The sequence below is a fragment of the Oncorhynchus keta genome, chromosome 11 (genome assembly GCF_023373465.1).
Source record: "Oncorhynchus keta strain PuntledgeMale-10-30-2019 chromosome 11, Oket_V2, whole genome shotgun sequence".
In the NCBI taxonomy this organism is placed as follows: Eukaryota; Metazoa; Chordata; class Actinopteri; order Salmoniformes; family Salmonidae; genus Oncorhynchus; species Oncorhynchus keta.
The window spans coordinates 45,702,860-45,721,731 of NC_068431.1; the positions used below are offsets into that span (position 1 = coordinate 45,702,860).

Genomic DNA, 18,872 nt, shown 5'->3' on the forward strand with positions numbered 1-18,872 from the left:
ACCAATTATTGGAAAAAGATCAGAATTTGGGCTGCCTGTGTAAACGCAGCCTTAGAGGCACCCTGTCAACCAATTCAGACTTAGTGTGACAACTATCTCCATATTTCAATTGAGCTCCATTAATACTGATGTGTATACAAAACAGGATAAAATAGTATGTATGAAAATATTTAGATCACAATTCAAGCACGCTTGGCAGTTAAGATGGACACTACCAACCAATAGTATTCCAAGTACACCGTCTGATGCTAAATTATGTGCCTCAGCAGTTCGCACTGTTGGCAACCTTCAGTAGAGGAATGCCTTCCTGACATTTCCAGATAAATCCAATGGTTGACTGGCTGCACAGCCTCATCGCCATTCATATATTCAGGTCAGGGAAGTAATCACACCTGAACTTAGAACTCGTTTGAATTTTCTGCAAACACTGACTACTGCGTAATAAAATCACCTCTCCCTCATTCGCTCAACCAAGAGCCATGTACAGATGCAACACAAACCTCAATAAAAATTGCCTTCGGTCACCTATCAGATAGAACATATGGCTTGGTAGGCATAAACAGTCAAATAACACACTGCAATATTGGATGACCAGAAAGAAACTAAATGCAAAATACAGCCAAATAAAATGTAAGAGTATTCGGGCTGTGTATAATCAGGGCAGTTATTTTTGTTGTTGCTTTAAAATGTTTCCAGACCTCGATCATCCAAATCACCCTGGGCCATTATCTATTTCAGCGTAAGGTATTTGGTTTTAAAGTGCTCTCAGACGCCATTTTGAATTTGGACCAAAGCTGCCCCTCTATAAAACCACATTGCTTTGACTGAGTCTTAAAATGGCAGCAGTTCAGAGTAGATGTCATGTTGACTATAGCATTAAAAGGTTGGGAGCTGAGTGAAAACACTGCAATAGTCTTCAAATGGGAACGCTAACGACAATATTACAACGCTGACCCAGAATCCTTCATACTGAAAGGGTGATAATTGGATTGGACATATGTTTTTTTTTGTTAGACATCTGATTAAAGAATGAGATTTATTAACTATAGGACAAATAATCATGAATTATTCATTTATTATGGATAACAATAAAAATGAGTATTTAAAAAATGTCTATTGATAGAAAATCCATTACATACAACCTATTAAACATTTACATTTCAAGTGACAAAATAATTCCCTTGTATGATCAACATCAAAATAAATCAGCTTGTTAGTGCATTTCAGCCCTCATAATTAAGACATTTAAGTCAGTTCAGAGTAAGTGAATTTTCCAATGCCCTCAGATTCAAAACAGATAAAAGAGTGATGTCTAATTTAGAATCAATTTCTACACTTTATTACAAGGAACGTAGGAGTGGACATTTAAGGCATTGAAAAAAAAAAAAGAATAACAAAACATTGACAAAAACAGATGAAAGGACTATCCTATAGCAGGGGCTAAGTTCTTGCGTGATTTGTCTATACTAGCTTCCTTTGCCCACCTCAAGACTCTTCCCTGATGGGCGTACATCCAGAGAAAAAGCTGTTCTGGAAGCTAGTAAGGCCTCGTTTCTTCTTCTTCAATAAGCTGGTTGTGTTCCTCTCTTTATCATCATCATCATCATCTTCCTCCTCCTCCTCCTCCTCTTCAGCAGAAACAGAGACAGTCTTCCTCACAAGCTATAAGAATAAAGCGAGGAAAAATCTATTTTCAGCACTTTAAATAAGGACATGATCTGAAATACCCAATACCCACTTTAGGTGCAGCTCAGTGTAAAATAATATCACCACACCAGATTCATTACCAACTCAAACATAACACTACCCAAGGCACCTTGACCCTTAAACAGTACCCTTCTGGAAGAGAGTGTGATGAGTCTGTTGAGGGTATGATGTTACAACCATTGAGCCCATTGTTGATGGTATAGAGCAGCCTACCTTGGTGGGAGTGGCACAGGGTGGTTTAAAGAACGTGGTATCCCCAGAACTAATGGCTGTGGGATCTTGAAGAATAGAAACCAAATCTTTGGACCCATCATCTGTGACTTCGCTAGAGTCCTGCTTTTAGGAAGAGAGGGAAATTATTCAGAAAAATATATGCACAAACAATGATACATTCTATTCAATGTAGGGAGCCTATGTAGAATACAACATAGGGTATTTTTGAACTTACTGTACTGGACCTCTGGTTGCCGATGTTACGACACTTCTCATGGTCACATTGGCAGTTTTCCCCACAGGTCATCATTCCCTTACGGCACCGGCACAGCTTGTTGCCACAGCGACCCTTACAGGCACACTTAACAAAAATGTGAACTTTTAACACTGCAAATGCAATGATAATAGTGATCTGACCATCTCTAAACCGACAGTGTTGCCTGTCTCACAAAATAATTGAATAAAGACTAAGTTCTCACCCCTGTTGACTTGGGTTTCTTGACGTTGGAGTTCTTTCTGTTACGGCCTCTCTCATTCTTCTCAGGGCACCACTCATCCTCCTCCTCTGGCTCGGAGACAGACTCCTCCAGCTCCTCAATGTTGATGGCCATATTCAGGGGAGCCTTGGTTGTAGTGAAACGGTGACCTTTAGGCTGCAGGAGGTAAAGAACACCACCAGTGAGATGGTGCAACCTCCCAGCACTGCCTGGGTCAGGGTCAGCTTCCCCTAGACTCATATAGGGGTAATCTTTCCTCTAACAGTTGGATATGAAACAGACAGTGGTAAGGAAGGATGTCAGTGGCCTACCTTTGGCGGGATGTACTCAAAGGAGTCGTCTGGGGACTGAGTGGATGCTGGCAGGACGTTCATCTTTTTCCCACTGGCCAACTGGAGCAGTGTTAGTTTCTGAGAACAGAACAAACGTTGCTTGACATGGACAGTTTCAACAAATAGTAGACCTTAATGTTTCAAATTGTAATAACCTGTCCTTTTAGAGCAATGGGTGTGAGAATAGTCATTTACAAATTAAAAATAATAATAATAATGTTACCTATAGACCATTGTTCTTGAGTGTTATATTGTCCTTGTATATGCCCAGCTGTGTGTTTACCTTTTTGTATTGTTCATTGTCATCCAACAGCCTCTGGTTTTGCTCATTCAATTTCTGCATCTTTTCAAACTCATCCTCCTGTAGAGACGAGCATTATATTTGGAGGGGGTTAGAACCTCTATTCAGCAAACTCAACATTCTGAGCTGATTTTTGAGTGCAGTCAACCTACATGGACAATTAGGATTAATAGTAGAAACACATGCATGTGACCTTACTGACTATATGACCATTCCTATAACATGTCAGTGAGCACAGTAGCTGAGAGGACAGTGTGACAGACCTGGAACTTGAGGCGCTGCAGAAGCTCCCTCTCCCGTTTGGAAGTCTCCTCCACCTGCTTTTTCTCCACAGACGGTCTCTCTTTGCTCTGCAGCTGACCCAGGAGGTACAGGACCTTCTCCTGGTGCATCTGCTCCAGCTCCACCAGGTGGTGCTGGTTCTCCATTTCCATGGTGGACATCACTTTCCTCTCATCACACATAGTCTTCTGCAGGTCCAGCATGTTGCCCTTCTCTTGCTTCAGGTCACTCTCCAGCTTAGAACTGGCCGTTTTGGCAGACACCAACTGTGGAGGCGGTAACATTTTTGGTGGTCATGCATTTTGTCAGTGAACATTATTTTTGGGCATTGATTTCCATTTTTTATTTTTTATATATACACCTTTATTTAACCAGGCAAGTCAGTTAAGAACAAATTCTTATTTTCAATGACGGCCTAGGAACAGTGGGTTAACTGCATGTTCAGGGGCAGAACGACAGATTTGTACCATGTCAGCTCAGGGGTTTGAACTTGCAACCTTCCGGTTACTAGTACAACGCTCTAACCACTAGGCTACCTTGCCGCTTACAAGGTAGGCAAGTAACATGCTTTTCAAGACATTTCGAATGTGATTTGTGAGACTAAAAAGCATGCAGTTCAACGATATGTGAATGCGTCTCACCTCTGACATGAGGACCTTGAGGGCACACTTGGCCTCCACTATAGTAGTGATGTTGTCCCAGCGTTGCTTCAAGCGCCCCTCATTGTCTGCGTCCAGGACCTTCTGTTGTAGGTCAGCTATCTGGGCACTCCTAGGAGGAAATCCATGGAACAGCACGTGGCCATGTACTGTTATAATCTCCATCTGGCACAGCCAGAAGAGGACTGGCCACTCCTCAGAGCCTGGTCCCTCTCTAGGTTTCTGACTTTTATGGGAGTTTTTCCTAGCCACCGTGCTTCTACATTTGCATTGCTTTCTGTTTGGGGTTTTAGGCCGGGTTTCTGTATAGCACTTTGTGACATCCGCTGATGTAAAAAGGGCTTTATAAATACATTTGATTGATGTGAATGTGTATCGATAAATGCACATGGATGTGATTCACTTGACCAAATGTAAATACTTGATCACATTTTATGCCAATCACATATCATTACTCTCCTGTCCTCATTAAATTAACCGAGTTCTTAAGGACTTGCTTCTGGCAGCAGTCACAATATCCTATCAACAGGAACTAACAATGAACAGATGGGAAGGCGTAGGCTTTGGAAGGTGTGAAAAGCTTTGGAGCAATGCCTTACTATGACAACATTTCTCCAGGCAAGCAAAGGAGAAAAGGGTCGGGAATACCCAATGAGTGCAAAAAATGCTTAGCAATGCAACTAAAAGACAAATGATCTGGGTACCCTTGTCTATGAAAAACACAAATGCATTAGCAGTAAGAGGAGATCAATGTGAGTGGAACTGAAGGAATCCCTCAGCCGTGGGAGGTAATGGGTAAGGTCTGTACTAGTCAGACTCACCTGAGGTTTATCTCCGTCTCCAGGTTGTCCACCTGTTTACTGAGAGATGCCTCCAGCTCTCCCTGGCTCTCCAGCTCGGAGATGATGAGGGTCCGACGCTGTGAAAGTGTTGGGAGAGAGAACGCACAATAACAACAGTTTAACTTCTGTAGAGAAACAGAGGCATCATTTCCTCATGTAGCCTAGCGGTGGAAATTCCACTGAATCCTCATTTAGTAAAAGCTCAGATTCTCATTGATCTCTTTAGGAGAGGAACTTCACTCACCCTGACTTTGGCAGAGGGCCGCTCCCCTGCCTCCATCTGCTGTTTGAGCTGGGAGATCTCCTCTGCCAGGATCTTCCTGTCCTCCAGCAGGTCCTGCAGGTGGCGCCGCGCCTCCCCTGTGCTCACCAGCACCTCCACTTCGTTCAGGAGCCAGGTCTGCACTCACACACATACGTCAGATTCTGGTCACAGCATACATTACTCACTCGGTCATTGATACATGCATATACAGTCACAGCACTCATTGAAACCACACAACCTCTCAGACAACACAACGCAGATTAATTTACCACATTATGGTAATCGTTTCCTTTCTTGAAAACCAGGACCCCTCACACAAAACAGTTTACACCGACGCACACAGAATCAAACAAAGGTGACTGGACCTTCACTCTCCCGGCTGCTCCCTCCAGCCCTCTGTAATGGACGTCCTTTCGTTTCTCGGCCACCTCACTCCTCTTCTGCAGGGCATCCTTCAGACGCTTATTGGCTGCTGCAGCCTGAAGGTGAACACCGGCAGAATTTGAAATATCTCTCTGCACTTCCAGCTAACAACCATTGAAGAATTGACACGAAACACTTTCTCCTGGTCGATTAGGTCTGCAGACGAAAACAGAAGAACGGTGCACAAGACCCAGGCCTCACCTCCTCAGTTTTACGGCGCAGGACATTAGCCTGCTTCTGGAAGTCACTCTCAAGCTTCACCATCTGAAACTGACGTTTACGGTCCTGAGAGAGAGGTGAGAATTTTTGTATTTTATTTTTTTAAACAACAATCAATCGTAACCACATGGAAATGAATATGGTGAACAGTGTGTCTTATGGACACACACACACACACACCTTCTCCTTGAGCTGAAGCACCTCCTTGTCCTTCTTATTCTTCCACACTCTGAACTTCTCAGAGTCCTCCTTCATCTGCCTCATCAGCTGTACACGCTGACTTTTCATAGCCTACAGGGAAAGAGAGCAAACAAACAAGAGACGCCATCAACAACCCCGTCTTGGATTGCCATCGCAAGGCCCGAATTCAAGTTTTTTAGATTCCGATGACCTTCGACTGAAAACCTCTCATTGTCCTGAAATCCTGCTGATTAGGTCAGCCACTGGCAAGCACCCGGTCATACCTGGATCTCATGGTTGAGCTTGGCCACGCTGCGGACAGAGGACTCTTTGAGCTTGAGGAGCTTGGACTGCTCCTGGAGCTTCTTCTTCATGTCTGTGATCTGACCCTCCAGCTCCTGCAGACGCTTCCTACGCTGCTCGCTCAGCCTGGTGGACAGATGGAGGGAATAGAGACAGGGAAATTACTGATGACTCCATTGTAAATGCAGAGGAATGTTTATACTAAACATACAGTTGTGAATACACACCAAGCTCATGGCTCTTATGAAAGAGACTCCCACAACAGATAACTATCATATCAATTCAATATGCAGCCTGAACATAAAGATGCTGTTTGAACCCCACCAATGAGGCCAGCTGCCTTACTTAGCCTGATTAACGTCCTTCTTGGCAGAGTGGAGAACCTGGATGAGGTCCTCCTTCTCCTTCTGCAGAGAACCCACTGATGTCTGCAGACTCTTGATGTTATTCTGAAGGGGAACAGTCAATGAGGAGCTCCATCAGTTCAGTTTGAAGCAGACAGTCAAAAACATTCCCAGTGGATAAGAATCAAAGTGCTGTGCTGGTGCTGTCTCACCTGTTGCAGCCCTCTCAACCTCCATTACAGCCAACCCATATTTTCTCTCCAGTCTCATCTCCAGCCCTACCTGGTGTTCAGTCTGCATAGGCTCCAGGTGGCTGTCGTTCTGGCACATCTTCCGGACAAACTCCTCCTTTAGAGCCAGAATGTTGTTGAGCTCAATCAGCTCCTTGGACATTTGGGCCTGGCGCAAGGCATGTTGGGTAGTGAAGCCCTCTGTAGAGTCTTTGTCAACAGCAGCCTGTGTAGGGTGGGGGAAGAGGATGTATGCTTCTATGATAACAAAAACACACCCGTTTTGTACAACATACCCGTTGTACAAAACCCACAAACACCATGTACAACAATTCAAAAAATACCAAAAAAATGCAACAACCCCAAAACACGTCTGGATGTCTTCAGGAAACAACAGCCTTGCAGAAGCAGATCTGTAGCACAGACAGGATTCTGCATTAGACGACCAGAAACTTACAGAAGGTGAACCATCAGTTGGGATTTCGTTGCAGCTGCCAGACACATGTGGGCTGTCATCTCCTTCAGCCCCACAGTCTGCAGCCAACGCCTCAATGGTGGCAGCAAGGCCAGCACTCTCATCCTGGAGGGACAAGAGCACAGACATTATTACCCAGACACGATACAAAGCAGCTTCTTATTAATGGAATGAAATATCGTGTAGGGAACTAAAATATCCAGCCATCAAATGGATGGTGTTACACATGCAATGTGTGTAATTGAATGGAAAATAAATCAAGTGTCCATTATCTTTATGATTACATGATCAATACACTGTGAAAGTGCCATTACCTTATGTCATACTTCTGGGGTCAGTCTCCTGATATTTGGAATGAGCTTGACGATTAAGTCAAAACATTTGTGAAAAATAATATCCGTGTTTGTGGGGAATTTACTTCTGACAGATGTCTTTTATGACATTTTTGCCCTGAAGACCATTCAAAAAGCCTACAAAATGAAATTAAATCTACCAGGCCACTTCCTGGAAAATTCTGCGTCACTTTCATAGCATATAAAGTAATGGCATTGAACAGCAACAGCTTAGCTACAATGGACTGCAGACAATTGTCTAATGTGCTTTGCTCGCTAAACATATAAAAGGGGACTGAATGCAGTCAGTCACGCAGCAGTAGATCCAGCCTGGTGGTTTATGAGAGCTCCCTCGTCCGGCAGTACCTGGAGCTGCAGGATGACTTGCTGCAGATTCTGGATCACTTCCACATTCTCCTTCAGCTCCTGGTCTTCCAGAGTCTCCATCACCCTCTGCAGGTCCACTTTACACCTAAAAGAAAAGTATTAAGTTTTAACACAGATAATTCTGGTGCCAATGACTTATAAGGACAATGAAGACAATGGGCGAAACACATAAGAGTTCAGACTTACGCTGCATGCTGTTTCAACTCTTGCAGTTTGCTTTGCAGTTTTTCATTTGCTTGCTCGGTCTGTGTGTAGAGTGACAAAGTATGGCACGTGAAGATCATGGTAATATCTCCAACTATTCTAAACGGTGAGTCAGCATTGCTGTGTGATGTTGGTATGGCCTGTGACAAGACAGACCTAGTGCAAGACCAGTGCAGATCCTTACCATGATGATCCTCTCAAACATCAGGGCAGTCTGGCCTGCTGCCTCACTCAGAGCACGGCTCAGTTTGTTGTTCTCAACCTGCAGGGCACGGGTCCTCTCCAGGATCTTCGACACGTTCTCTGCTGGCTCAGTCCTTTTTCAGATAAGGGATGGAAGGAGTCAGTGAGATACTTTTTGGAAGTATTTTCATATTTTTTTTAACAAGGAAATTACCCTTTTTAAGCTCCCAGAATCGAAGTTAGTTTAGTGCTATCCGAGACCCTTGAGACATCCTTACCCTAAACCTAACCATACCCCTCATCTAACCTTAACCATTTTAAAATTGACTATCAAATGGGGTATATACGTCCCAAGGATCCCAGATAGCAAGGACTAGTGGATGTTCATTCTGCCAGTCAAAGGTTTAAAGACTCTTTGGCTGAATAGACGGATAGAGAACTAAGGACGTACAGTTGTCGTCGGAAGTTTACATACACCTTAGCCAAATACATTTAACTCAGTTTTTCACAATTCCTGATATTTAATCCTAGTAAAAATTCACTGTCTTAGGTCAGTTAGGATTCCCACTTTATTTTAAGAATGTGAAATGTCAGAATAATAGAGAAGATAATGATTTATTTCAACTTTTATTTCTTTCATCACATTCCCACTGGGTCAGAAGTTTACATACACTCAATTAGTATTTGGTAGCATTGCCTTTAAATTGTTTAACTTGGGTCAAACGTTTTCGGTAGTCTTCCACATGCTTCCCACAGTAAGTTGGGTGAATGTTGGCCCATTCCTCCTGACAGAGCTGGTGTAACTGAGTCAGGTTTGTAGGCCTCTTTGCTCGCACACGCCTTTTCAGTTCTGCCCACACATTTTCTATAGGATTGAGGTCAGGGCTTTGAGATGGCCACTCCAATACCTTGGCTTTGTTGTCCTTTTTGCCACAACTTTGGAAGTATGCTTGGGGTCATTGTCCATTTGGAAGACCCATTTGCGACCAAGCTTTAACTTCCTGACTGATGTCCTGAGATGTTGCTTCATTATAGCCACATAATTTTCCCCCCTCATGATGCCATCTATTTTGTGAAGTGCATCAGTCCCTCCTGTAGCAAAGCCCCCCACAACATGATCTGCCACCCCGTGCTTCACCGTTGGGATGGTGTTTTTCGGCTTGCAAGCCTCCCCCTTTTTCCTCCAAACATAACAATGGTCATCATGGCCAAACAGTTCTTTTTTGGTTTCATCAGACATTTCTCTAAAAAGTACGATCTTTGTCCCCATGTGCAGTTGCAAACCGTAGTCTGACTTTTTTTTATGGCTGTTTTGGAGCAGTGGCTTCTTCCTTGCTGAGCTGCCTTTCAGGTTATGTCGATATTGGACTTGTTTTACTGTGGATATAGATACTTATGTACCCGTTTCCTCCCTCATCTTCACAAGGTCCTTTGCTGTTGTTCTGGGATTGATTTGCACTTTTCGCACCAAAGTACGTTCATCTCTAAGAGACAGAACGCGTCTCCTTTCTGAGCGGTATGATGGCTGCGTGGTCCCATGGCGTTTATACTTGCGTACTATTGTTTGTACAGATAAACGTGGTACCTTCAGGCGTTTGGAAATTGCTCCCAAGTATGAACCAGACTTGGTAGGCCTTGAAATACATCCACAGGTACACCTCCATTTGACTCAAATGATGTCAATTAGCCTATCAGAAGCTTCTAAAGCCATAACATAATTTTCTGGAATTTTCCAAGCTGTTTAAAGGCACAGTCAACTTAGTGTATGTACACTTCTGACCCATTGGAATTGTGATACAGTGAATTATAAGTGAAATAATCTGTCTGTAATCAATTGTTGGAAAAACTACTTGTGTCATGCACAAAGTAGATGTCCAAACCAACTTATCAAAACTATAGTTTGTTAACAAGACATTTGTGGAGTGGTTTAAAAACGAGTTTTAATGACTCTAAGCTAAGTGTATGTAAACTACCGACTTCAACTGTATGTCAGTTGGGGAAATGATTTAGTAGTAATTACCCAGAAAGCACTGGTGCCACACCACCACGTGCATGCAGAAGCATCACCTGTAGCTCCTGGACCTGTGTCCAAAAGAGGAAATATTCCATCAAAACAATGGACACTTGAATCGTGTAAATGTAGGGTCACTTAGCACGGTGGTCAGTGGTCACTACCTACCTGCTGCTTCAGACGTTTCATTTCAGCAGCTCGAGGGTCCACGTTGACCACAGGCTTGTTTTTTATCTTGCGAGCTCTGTCAGCGTAACGCAACGTGTTGATGGTCTCCTCAATGTTGGAGTCTGCAGGGCTGACACACGCTATCATTAAGGTGTGGCTGTTACCTCCCAAAGAATCTGTTGGAGAAAGCAGGAATTGATTCTTCAATGCACACTTTTAAACATGGAGGGCTATTCAGTCTCTAAATCTAAGAAACATTACGGTTTTTGATGAATATGTCTTTGTGTTGCGTTGAATGCCTTAGGGCAGGAGTCGGCAACAGGCGTCCAACGAGTGAGTTTTAGTTGAGGGTATATATATATTTTTTTTTTAAAGAATAAAATCACCAGAATTCAGCTAAAATTAATTTAATTTCGACAATCTGTTCCCAAGTATTCCCACACGACAACAAAAAAACATGTGATCGTGTCTCAATGTAATCAAGGTATAAAATGATTGTATTAGAAAACACATTGCCTTTTTGGGACAATTTGCATTGTACAAATTATGGTCCGGCCCCGCGAACATCCTCTCCAGCAAAAATCAGCCTGTGGTTTAATCTAATTGCCTACCTCTGCCTTAGGGTATACAACGTATGCATCTCGACTGTTCTCAGTCATCCGACTACCACAAGGCCTTGTAACACATATTTATTATGTTCATTGTGCTTAAAAGCAAATCCTGAATTGATACCACTAGACCCAGGAAGAACATACATGGGCGGCAATGCCCGGATTTAGACTGCTCAACTACCACATCCCCCTGAACCCATCGAACTCTCACCCTGGAGCAGGCGGGTTAGTTTGGAGTCTCTGTAGGGGACAAAGGTGCCTTTCTTGCTCTCGTCACCCAGAGCGCTGATCACGTTGCCCAGGGAGAGCAGGCCTCGGTTGATGCTGATGCCTAGAGCAGACAGGAAGACAGCAGAGAGTCAAATAAGGTTCTGATACCAAACTAACAACACAATGAATTAGAACTGGGACTGTCATTTAAAACTTGTAGATTGTGCTAATAATGGGCCGTAACAATACTGAAAAGGCAAAGCTTTGTCAATCCAACATCTGAAATGGCCGTACAGCATTTACTGTGATGCAGCCTCTGCTTTCATACGTCTTGCGCTTAGCGGAGCAGAGATAGTGAAGGAAGTTGTCAAGGAAGTGAGTTTGTGTTTATACAGGATGTACCACCCCACACCTACTGTCAACCAATCTTGTCAATGTGGAGCCATCCACATTGTTACAAAATTTGAAGCCCACGGTGATGCAGTTCAGAGCTTGATTTGGTCTCTGCATGCCTCCGGAGGCTCCGCAACTGCGTCACACCCTCCATATGAAGCCTCACCACATTTTCCAGACAAGCAATAATTGGCTTCAAAGCACACAGCTTACTGCTGTTTTCCAAAGCGTTAGCTTCTGGTAGTTGACTCACCTTCCTTCAGACGATCGCCCTCAGCTTTGGTTTTCTTTTGTCTCTCAGAGCCAGCCAGATCCACCAGGTGTAGCTTTGACACCACATTGTCAGATCTACAAACACACATTTAGAAACAGAACAGAAGAAATGAGAACAAATCAACTTACAACACACTTAAAACAAATTATTTGAATTAACTATATCAACAGAGATTTGCATATAAGAAAATGTTAATGCAGCGCTTTGCGTGTCGGATACATTCATGGACTGCAACGTTTCCTTGGGATGAAAATTAGAAAGTGAGACAGATCTATGGGAGAAAGTTAGAGAGAAGACTGACTTGTCTGCCCCTCTGCGCTGCTCCAGGGTGATGGTGAAGATGGCATGGGAGCGAGACGAGGCAGCATTCATGGCAGTGGAGCCTACAGTACGGGCTGAGTTCCCCAGCTCCAAGCAGCCCACCATCTCATTGGCAGAGAACACCTCCCTCTCAGTCAGGCCCACGATCTAAGATAGGGAGAATGGGTTAAACATACAGTACAGACAAAAGTTTGGACAAACTTACTCATGCGAGGGTTTTTATTTTTACTACATTGTAGAAAAATAGTGAAGACATCAAACTATGATTATAACACCTATGGGATCATGTAGTAAGCAATAGCGTTAAATCAAAATACATTTGAGATCCTTAGCCCCCCTTTGATGACAGATTTGCACACTTTTGGGATTCTCTCAACCAGCTTCATGAGGTAGTCACCTGGAATGCATTTCAATTAACAGGTGTTTCTTGTTAAAAGTTCAATTGTGGAATGGCTTTCCTTCTTAATGCATTTGAGCCAATCAGTTGTGTTGTGACAAGGTAGGGGGAGGGGGTATACAGAAGATAGCCCTATTTGGTAAAAGACCAAGTCCATATTATGGTAAGAACAGCTCAAATAAACAAAGAGAAATTACAGCCTATCATTTAACCCTTTTTTCTCTATTTCCGCCTGAATGACGTGCCCAAAGTAAAACTGCCTGTTGCTCAGGCCCTGAAGCCAGGATATGCAAATAATTGGTACCATTGGAAATAAAACACTTTTTAAGTTAGTACAATTTTAAAATAATGTAGGAGAATACAACACAATAGATATGGTAGGAGAAAATACAAAGAAAAACCATCCTCTTAGAATGGCAAGTAATAAGGTCATATTGAAAATCTGCTCCCTGGATGCAATTCCTATGTGTTCCACAGGGTGTCAGCAGTCTATGTTCAAGGTTTCAGGCTTGTAACTTCAAAAACAAATAAGAAATATCAGTTTTAGTAAAGGGAAATTGGTGTTTGCCCGTGCCATGAAGACAGGACGCACCTGCTAAAAATCGGTTTCCTATTGAACATACTTCTTTCCATAAGAAATATTATAGTTTGATTATATTTTAGGGTATCTGAGGAGTAAATAGAAACATATTTTTACTTGTTAAAACAAAGTTTAGGGGTATATTTTCAGATTCCTTTCTCTGCATGTTGGAAGGAGTGGATTACTCAAATCGATGGCGCCAACTAAACCGACTTTTTGGGATATAAAGAAGGATTTTATCTAACAAAACAACATTACATGTTATAGCTGGGACCCTTTGGATGACAAATCAGGAAGATTTTCAAAAAGTAAGTGAATGTAATCGCCATTTGTGAAACCTGTGACGGTGGAAAAATATTTTAATGTGGGGCGTCGTCCTCAAACAATCACATGGCATGTTTTCACTGTAATAGCTACAGTAAATCGGACAGTGCAGTTAGATTAACAAGAACTTACGCTTTCAACCAATAAAAGACATATGTACCTTAACGTTTAATATCCATCATTTTTATGATTATTTATTTGAATTCAGCACCCAGAAATTGTCCCTGCTAGTGGGACGACTAGCCCTAAGTCATGAAGGTCAGTCAATTCGTAAAATTAAGATCTTCAAAAGTTTCTTCAAGTGCAGTCGCAAAACCATCAAGCGCTATAATGAAACTGGCTCTCGTGAGGACCGCTTCAGGAAAGGAAGATCCAGAGTTACCTCTGCTGCAAGTTCAGAGTTAACGGCACCTCAGATTGCAGCACAAATAAATGCTTCACAGAGTTCAAGTAACAAACACATCAACATCAACTGTTCAGAGGAGACTGACCATGAATGCCTGATTTGCACAAATTGCTGCAAAGAAACCCCTACTAAAGGACACCAATAAGAAGAAGAGGCTTGCTTGGGCCAAGAAACACGAGCAATGGACATTAGACCGGTGGAAATCACTGTTGAAAAATCAAACGGTCGACCTCTAGTACATTCCCCCAAACAAGTACATTTGACTCGTTTCAGACATATTTAGCAACATTTTCAACTGTAAAAGACACACACCTTTATGCCTTCCTTGGGGTCCTCCCGAATGTTGATGGTTGATGGTTTATCTTTGGATACCGATGGACAGAGCAAGTCCAGGATGTCTTCATTGTATATCTATGGCACACAAAATTAAGTCAAAACGTTACAGAAAAACATGGCCAGGATACTTCTAGACACAAAGAAATGTATTTCGTCAATAATCCGAATCCTGTCTTTTTAAGCATCACGACTCCCTGTTTTGAGTTTCTGAGAAGAGGAATGTACCGGTAACAATGATTGTTTTGTCCATTATCACAGTAAAAACATGCATTGTGTTGTGACAATCATGATGAATAATGCAGAGGTTCCCACACACCTCCAGGTAAGACACTGCCAGAGAGAATTCACAATCCGTATGCTTCTCCCTTTCCTGGAAGATCATTCTGACCACCCTGGGGATGACGCCGACGGTGGGCTCATTCTCTTGGGCCGACGTATAGGTTCCTCCCATAGAAAAGGTCTTCCCCGAACCCGTCTGACCATACGCAAGCACAGTAGCATGATAGCCTGAAAAGAAGAGTAGAAACATTACACATACAGCTTATTGATTCTATTCCATTTTGCACATACCCATAGAACCAGTACTGGTTCTATAGGCAATCCTGTGTGAAAGTAAACATATTTTCCACCCTGTACCTTTGAAAAGACCACACAACAACGGTGAAACAGCACTGTTGAAGACTTCCTCTTGTTCAGTTGTAGGATCAAAAACATAATCGTACGTGAACGCCTTTTCAATGCCAACAATCACCTGCAAGAGAGAAGAATTATAAGACAACAATTGTCCTTATGGAATTGAATCCATAAATCATCAGGCTAAGTGTTGCAGATGGCTAGTTGCATAAGCTTCCATAGCCTGGCGTCCTCGATCAACCACACCTAAACTAGTTGGTTTCACCAAAATAAGTTTCCTGTAAACAGAAGCATATCCAAATATGTAGGAACAATACTTACTTTTTTTCAGGTTGTATGTCTCTTTTGTTATCAAATAAGTGTTTAAAACACATTTTTATCCAGGGTGTTCCATTTTCTGCCAGTGGGCTGCCATTGTCACGCGAGAGTAAACTACTGGGTATAATCTCTACTTCTACAGGCTGAAAATGGAAGACCCTGGATAAAAACGTGTTTTAAACACTTATTTGACAGTGAAGGACACATTCAACCAGACAAATCGTAAGTATTGTTTCTAGAGATATTGGAAAATGTCTCAACGGGAAACATTACTTTGGTGAAACCAAATAGTTTAGGTTTGGTTGATTAACAACGCCAGGCTATGGAAGTTCCGCAACAAGCAATCTGTAAACAATGTCTCGTTGCGGGACAAAGCAATGCCAAGTGCTGAGTTATGTCTTGTAGAAACAATTGTTGACCTGTGGATCCCCTGGCACGAAGGTGAGACAGGTCTGGCAACCCTCGTTGATTTCTTTAGTAACCAAAGGTCGACACCGCAGGGCAACCCGCACGGGGATGGACTTATCATCCTCCTTTGTCATGCTGCGAAATCAGGTAATAGGTGACAGATGCATAAAATTATGTAACAGACAGTGTGGCCAATATCAAATATCAAAGCAATGTTGTCATTAGGGGCGTCAGGTAAGCTAGTGGTTAGAGCATTGGATCAGTAACCAAAAGGTTTCTAGATCAAATCCCATAGCTGACATGGTAAAAATCTGTCTTTCTACCCCCGAACAAGGCAACTCACTGTTCCTTGGCCGTAATTGTAAATAAGAATTTGTTCTTAATGGACTTACCTAGTTAAATAAATAAAACATTTGAAGCAAAAGGAAATCTTGAAACGTTGCAGATCGAAAATTTGTATTTTCTGAAAGCTACTTTTGTCTCATTGTAATTAATTCAAAAACACCTGATATCAGACAAAACAGGAAGAGAGACACGCCCTCGCTGGTAGACCGGAACTTACTATTTGTGTTCAATGGTAAACGGCGTGTGAGTGAACTCTTTCATTTATCCACCACCATCTTTGCTGATAGTACTGACGGTGAATTCTAGCCAGCATGTAGCTTGATTGTATTTGGTTACCTAACTAGCTAGCCATTTTGCCGATAGCTAAACCATCGTTGTTCATACCACTACACTGCCATGCCAAACACGTTTCGTAACTTATCGAAGGACGGTCACTTACCTTTTTTGGGCTGGCCAGACGTTGGTCTTGACCCCTGCAATGAGCTAGCTAACGTTCGCTAAAATGAGTTTGCCTCTAGCTTAGTCACCACGAACGTTAGTTAAATGTTTCTTAAAACTATATATTTTTTTCAGAGGCTAGAATAAGACCCACATGTAACCACACATCAGTTGTCGTAATAAATGTCGTTGACTGAACGTTTTTTTTTCCCGTCAAAATAACTTCAGTCGGTGATTGTCATGGATCTCGTCTTGCCCGCCACATTCAAATATTCAGCTCCGCCTCCACCAACACGCGTCTGCTGGTGTCATGTGCCTGTTTCATGTTTCAAAATAAAAGTCTGACATATGCTATGAATCTAAACTGTTTAAACTGCAGGTATTTATTTCATAAATCGACCCAGCGTCATCCGGGTTAGGGGTTGGTCTGGCCAGGGGGTAGACCATCTAGTTGAGAAGAGAAAGAGATTTGCTCAGTGATTCTGTTCAATGTGCTCATCTCTGGATATAGCATAGCTGAAGTCCGCAATTTATTATTTATTTAACCTTTATTTAACTAGGCAAAAGTGAATAGGGAATTAATGAAACATGGGATAAATCACAAGAGATCAATCACTGGGTCCAAGCCAAGTTTGAACTAAGACATTTATTACACATATACAACAAAAAACATTCCCTATCCCTCTCAGTTATTTTTCTTCTTCACAACATGAGCGCAGTCATATTTTCCCCTGACCACAGTCAGCTTGACTCCTGGCAGGTCCTGTGTCCTGCCCCCCTGCACCAGCACTACATTGTGCTCTTGGAGGTTGTGTCCCTCCCCGGGGATGAAGACCACTGCCTCCTTGCCGTTACTCAGGCGGACTCTGGCACATTTACGGTTGGCCGAGTTTGGCTTCTTGGGTTTCCGGATCATTGTCTTCAGGATCACTGCCTTCAGCTGGGGGCGGCCGAACATGGCGCTGACGCTCGGGGGAGGGGGGGACGGCTTCCCCCGGCGATGCATCTGATTCAGAGTAGCCATAGTTCTGGAGAGGACAGGTCCGGACCATTGGGAGACAGACTGAGACACTAGTAGGGTACAAAGAGTGAGTAAGAGATCTGCTCCAACTTCTAATGTTGAGAGTAAACTGTAAACATAACAGCTCGTGTAGGCCTAAACAAGATGCTGACGATATTCTGAAGTAGGGATAGTGTGCATAATTTTGCTGCAGCCAAAGCAGTACAATTCAATTTAGAAGTTTATAATCTGGTCCTCAATAAAAAATACTTTTTAGTCTAATCAGCTGTGCTTCCACACACTGGCCCTCACAAGGTAAGATGTCCTACCTCTGCAGGTCTGAAGTCAAGAGCATGGATGTCAAGCCTCTGTGTTTGCGTGTCTTTTTGGTTTCACTATCCTTGTGGGGACCAGAAGTCCTCACAAGGATAGTAAAATAAGACAGATTCAGACAAGTGTGGGCATTTCACCAGTCCCCACAAGAAAAAAACGTTATTTTAGGGTTTAGAGTTTGAGGTTATGCAAATATGACTTTGAACGGGAATCAATTGTCTGGTCCCCACGATAGTAAAACAAACGTGTGTAATATGACTATATTGTATTATGTGCCTTTAAACTGACGCATATATCCAAAGCAACTTACTCGTGCGTGCATACATTTTTCAGTGCGTGTGCAAAATAGGCAGGAATGATGAAGTTACCTTGCATTAGTGATGTCAACATTGGTCTCAGACTCCCCAATGACGCCATCCCTGCAAAATAGGCATATATAGGATTTAGGGGAACCTGTCTGTGTCACATTGTTAACCTTGCAGCTAACCCTACCATTTAGTCCAAAGCCATGCTCTACAGTATTTTCAAACCGTACTTGTTTATTTTCAGTTCCTGTCCAAGGTCAAACCACCGACGTGTGTCTTTACAATATATATAACAAATTATAATAGGGAAAATAAGAAAGCGTAACTGCTCTCACGCGTATGACCGCAGGAAGTATTTGACATCTTCCGTATTGAGTGCGACGGCTTCCGTTGCAGATTTTTGTAAGAGCACTACTGCCACCTACTGGCCGGTTACACACACAAAAACACCATGCACATGAGTTGGCCAGAGGATAAGACTATGATTTTGGATCTGATGTCGAACATTTTCTAAACAAGCCCCAAGGTATCCTATATTTTAGAATCCCTGAAATAGGGGTGTGCTGGAGCTGAAGGGTAAACCAAAGATGACAGATCAGGCATCTCACTAGTTCCTTATATTTGATATAATTCTTTGTCCGTGTTTATAATTGACAGGAAGAAAATAATCTAACAGCTGAGAA

General features: G+C 42.7%; 2 protein-coding genes across 5 annotated transcripts; both read right to left on the reverse strand.

Moving 5' to 3' along the window:
* Window positions 1-1,058: 1,058 nt before the first annotated feature.
* Window positions 1,059-16,866, reverse strand: LOC118390338 (chromosome-associated kinesin KIF4-like). Of its 3 annotated transcripts, none has more exons than XM_035780793.2 (30): window positions 16,553-16,866; window positions 15,780-15,903; window positions 15,046-15,160; window positions 14,726-14,916; window positions 14,386-14,484; window positions 12,347-12,513; window positions 12,025-12,119; window positions 11,380-11,499; window positions 10,558-10,733; window positions 10,399-10,460; window positions 8,380-8,512; window positions 8,178-8,236; window positions 7,971-8,076; window positions 7,255-7,377; window positions 6,850-7,023; window positions 6,569-6,672; window positions 6,205-6,349; window positions 5,921-6,031; window positions 5,723-5,806; window positions 5,464-5,577; window positions 5,078-5,233; window positions 4,813-4,910; window positions 3,974-4,103; window positions 3,314-3,598; window positions 3,033-3,110; window positions 2,729-2,827; window positions 2,400-2,573; window positions 2,156-2,281; window positions 1,921-2,043; window positions 1,059-1,662 (listed from the first exon to the last, which is right to left on the reverse strand). In XM_035780793.2, exons 2-30 carry the CDS (start codon window positions 15,900-15,902, stop codon window positions 1,486-1,488), a joined length of 3,747 nt encoding a protein of 1,248 aa, XP_035636686.1. In that variant the 5' UTR covers window position 15,903; window positions 16,553-16,866; the 3' UTR covers window positions 1,059-1,485. The 3 variants fall into 3 exon arrangements, with proteins under 3 accessions (XP_035636686.1, XP_035636688.1, XP_035636687.1); XM_035780795.2 differs by having other exon boundaries at window positions 1,921-2,040; window positions 16,553-16,865; XM_035780794.2 differs by lacking the exon at window positions 16,553-16,866 and adding an exon at window positions 16,161-16,301.
* A 312-nt stretch (window positions 16,867-17,178) lies between these two features.
* On the reverse strand, window positions 17,179-18,585 carry LOC118390749 (28S ribosomal protein S12, mitochondrial-like). 2 transcript variants are annotated; one of them, XM_035781466.2, is made up of 3 exons: window positions 18,420-18,585; window positions 18,253-18,303; window positions 17,179-17,622 (listed from the first exon to the last, which is right to left on the reverse strand). In XM_035781466.2, the coding sequence occupies exons 2-3, from the start codon at window positions 18,299-18,301 to the stop codon at window positions 17,237-17,239; spliced, it is 435 nt and encodes a 144-aa protein (XP_035637359.1). In that variant the 5' UTR covers window positions 18,302-18,303; window positions 18,420-18,585; the 3' UTR covers window positions 17,179-17,236. The 2 variants fall into 2 exon arrangements, with proteins under 2 accessions (XP_035637359.1, XP_052313282.1); XM_052457322.1 differs by having other exon boundaries at window positions 18,377-18,558.
* Between the last annotated feature and the right edge of the window lie 287 nt (window positions 18,586-18,872).

Bases quoted from the DNA above. Each gene is read 5' to 3' on its own strand.
- LOC118390338 (XM_035780793.2), bottom strand. From the start codon at position 15,902: ATGACAAAGGAGGATGATAAGTCCATCCCCGTGCGGGTTGCCCTGCGG. The intron at 11,500-12,024 runs GTGAGTCAACTA...TGTCTGCTCTAG, and splicing joins GGGCGATCGTCTGAAGGAAG to GCATCAGCATCAACCGAGGC. The intron at 3,111-3,313 runs GTCTGTCACACT...TCGTCTCTACAG, and splicing joins TGCAGCGCCTCAAGTTCCAG to GAGGATGAGTTTGAAAAGAT.
- LOC118390749 (XM_035781466.2), bottom strand. From the start codon at position 18,301: ATGGCGTCATTGGGGAGTCTGAGACCAATGTTGACATCACTAATGCAA. The intron at 17,623-18,252 runs GTAACTTCATCA...GTACCCTACTAG, and splicing joins GTTGACATCACTAATGCAAG to TGTCTCAGTCTGTCTCCCAA.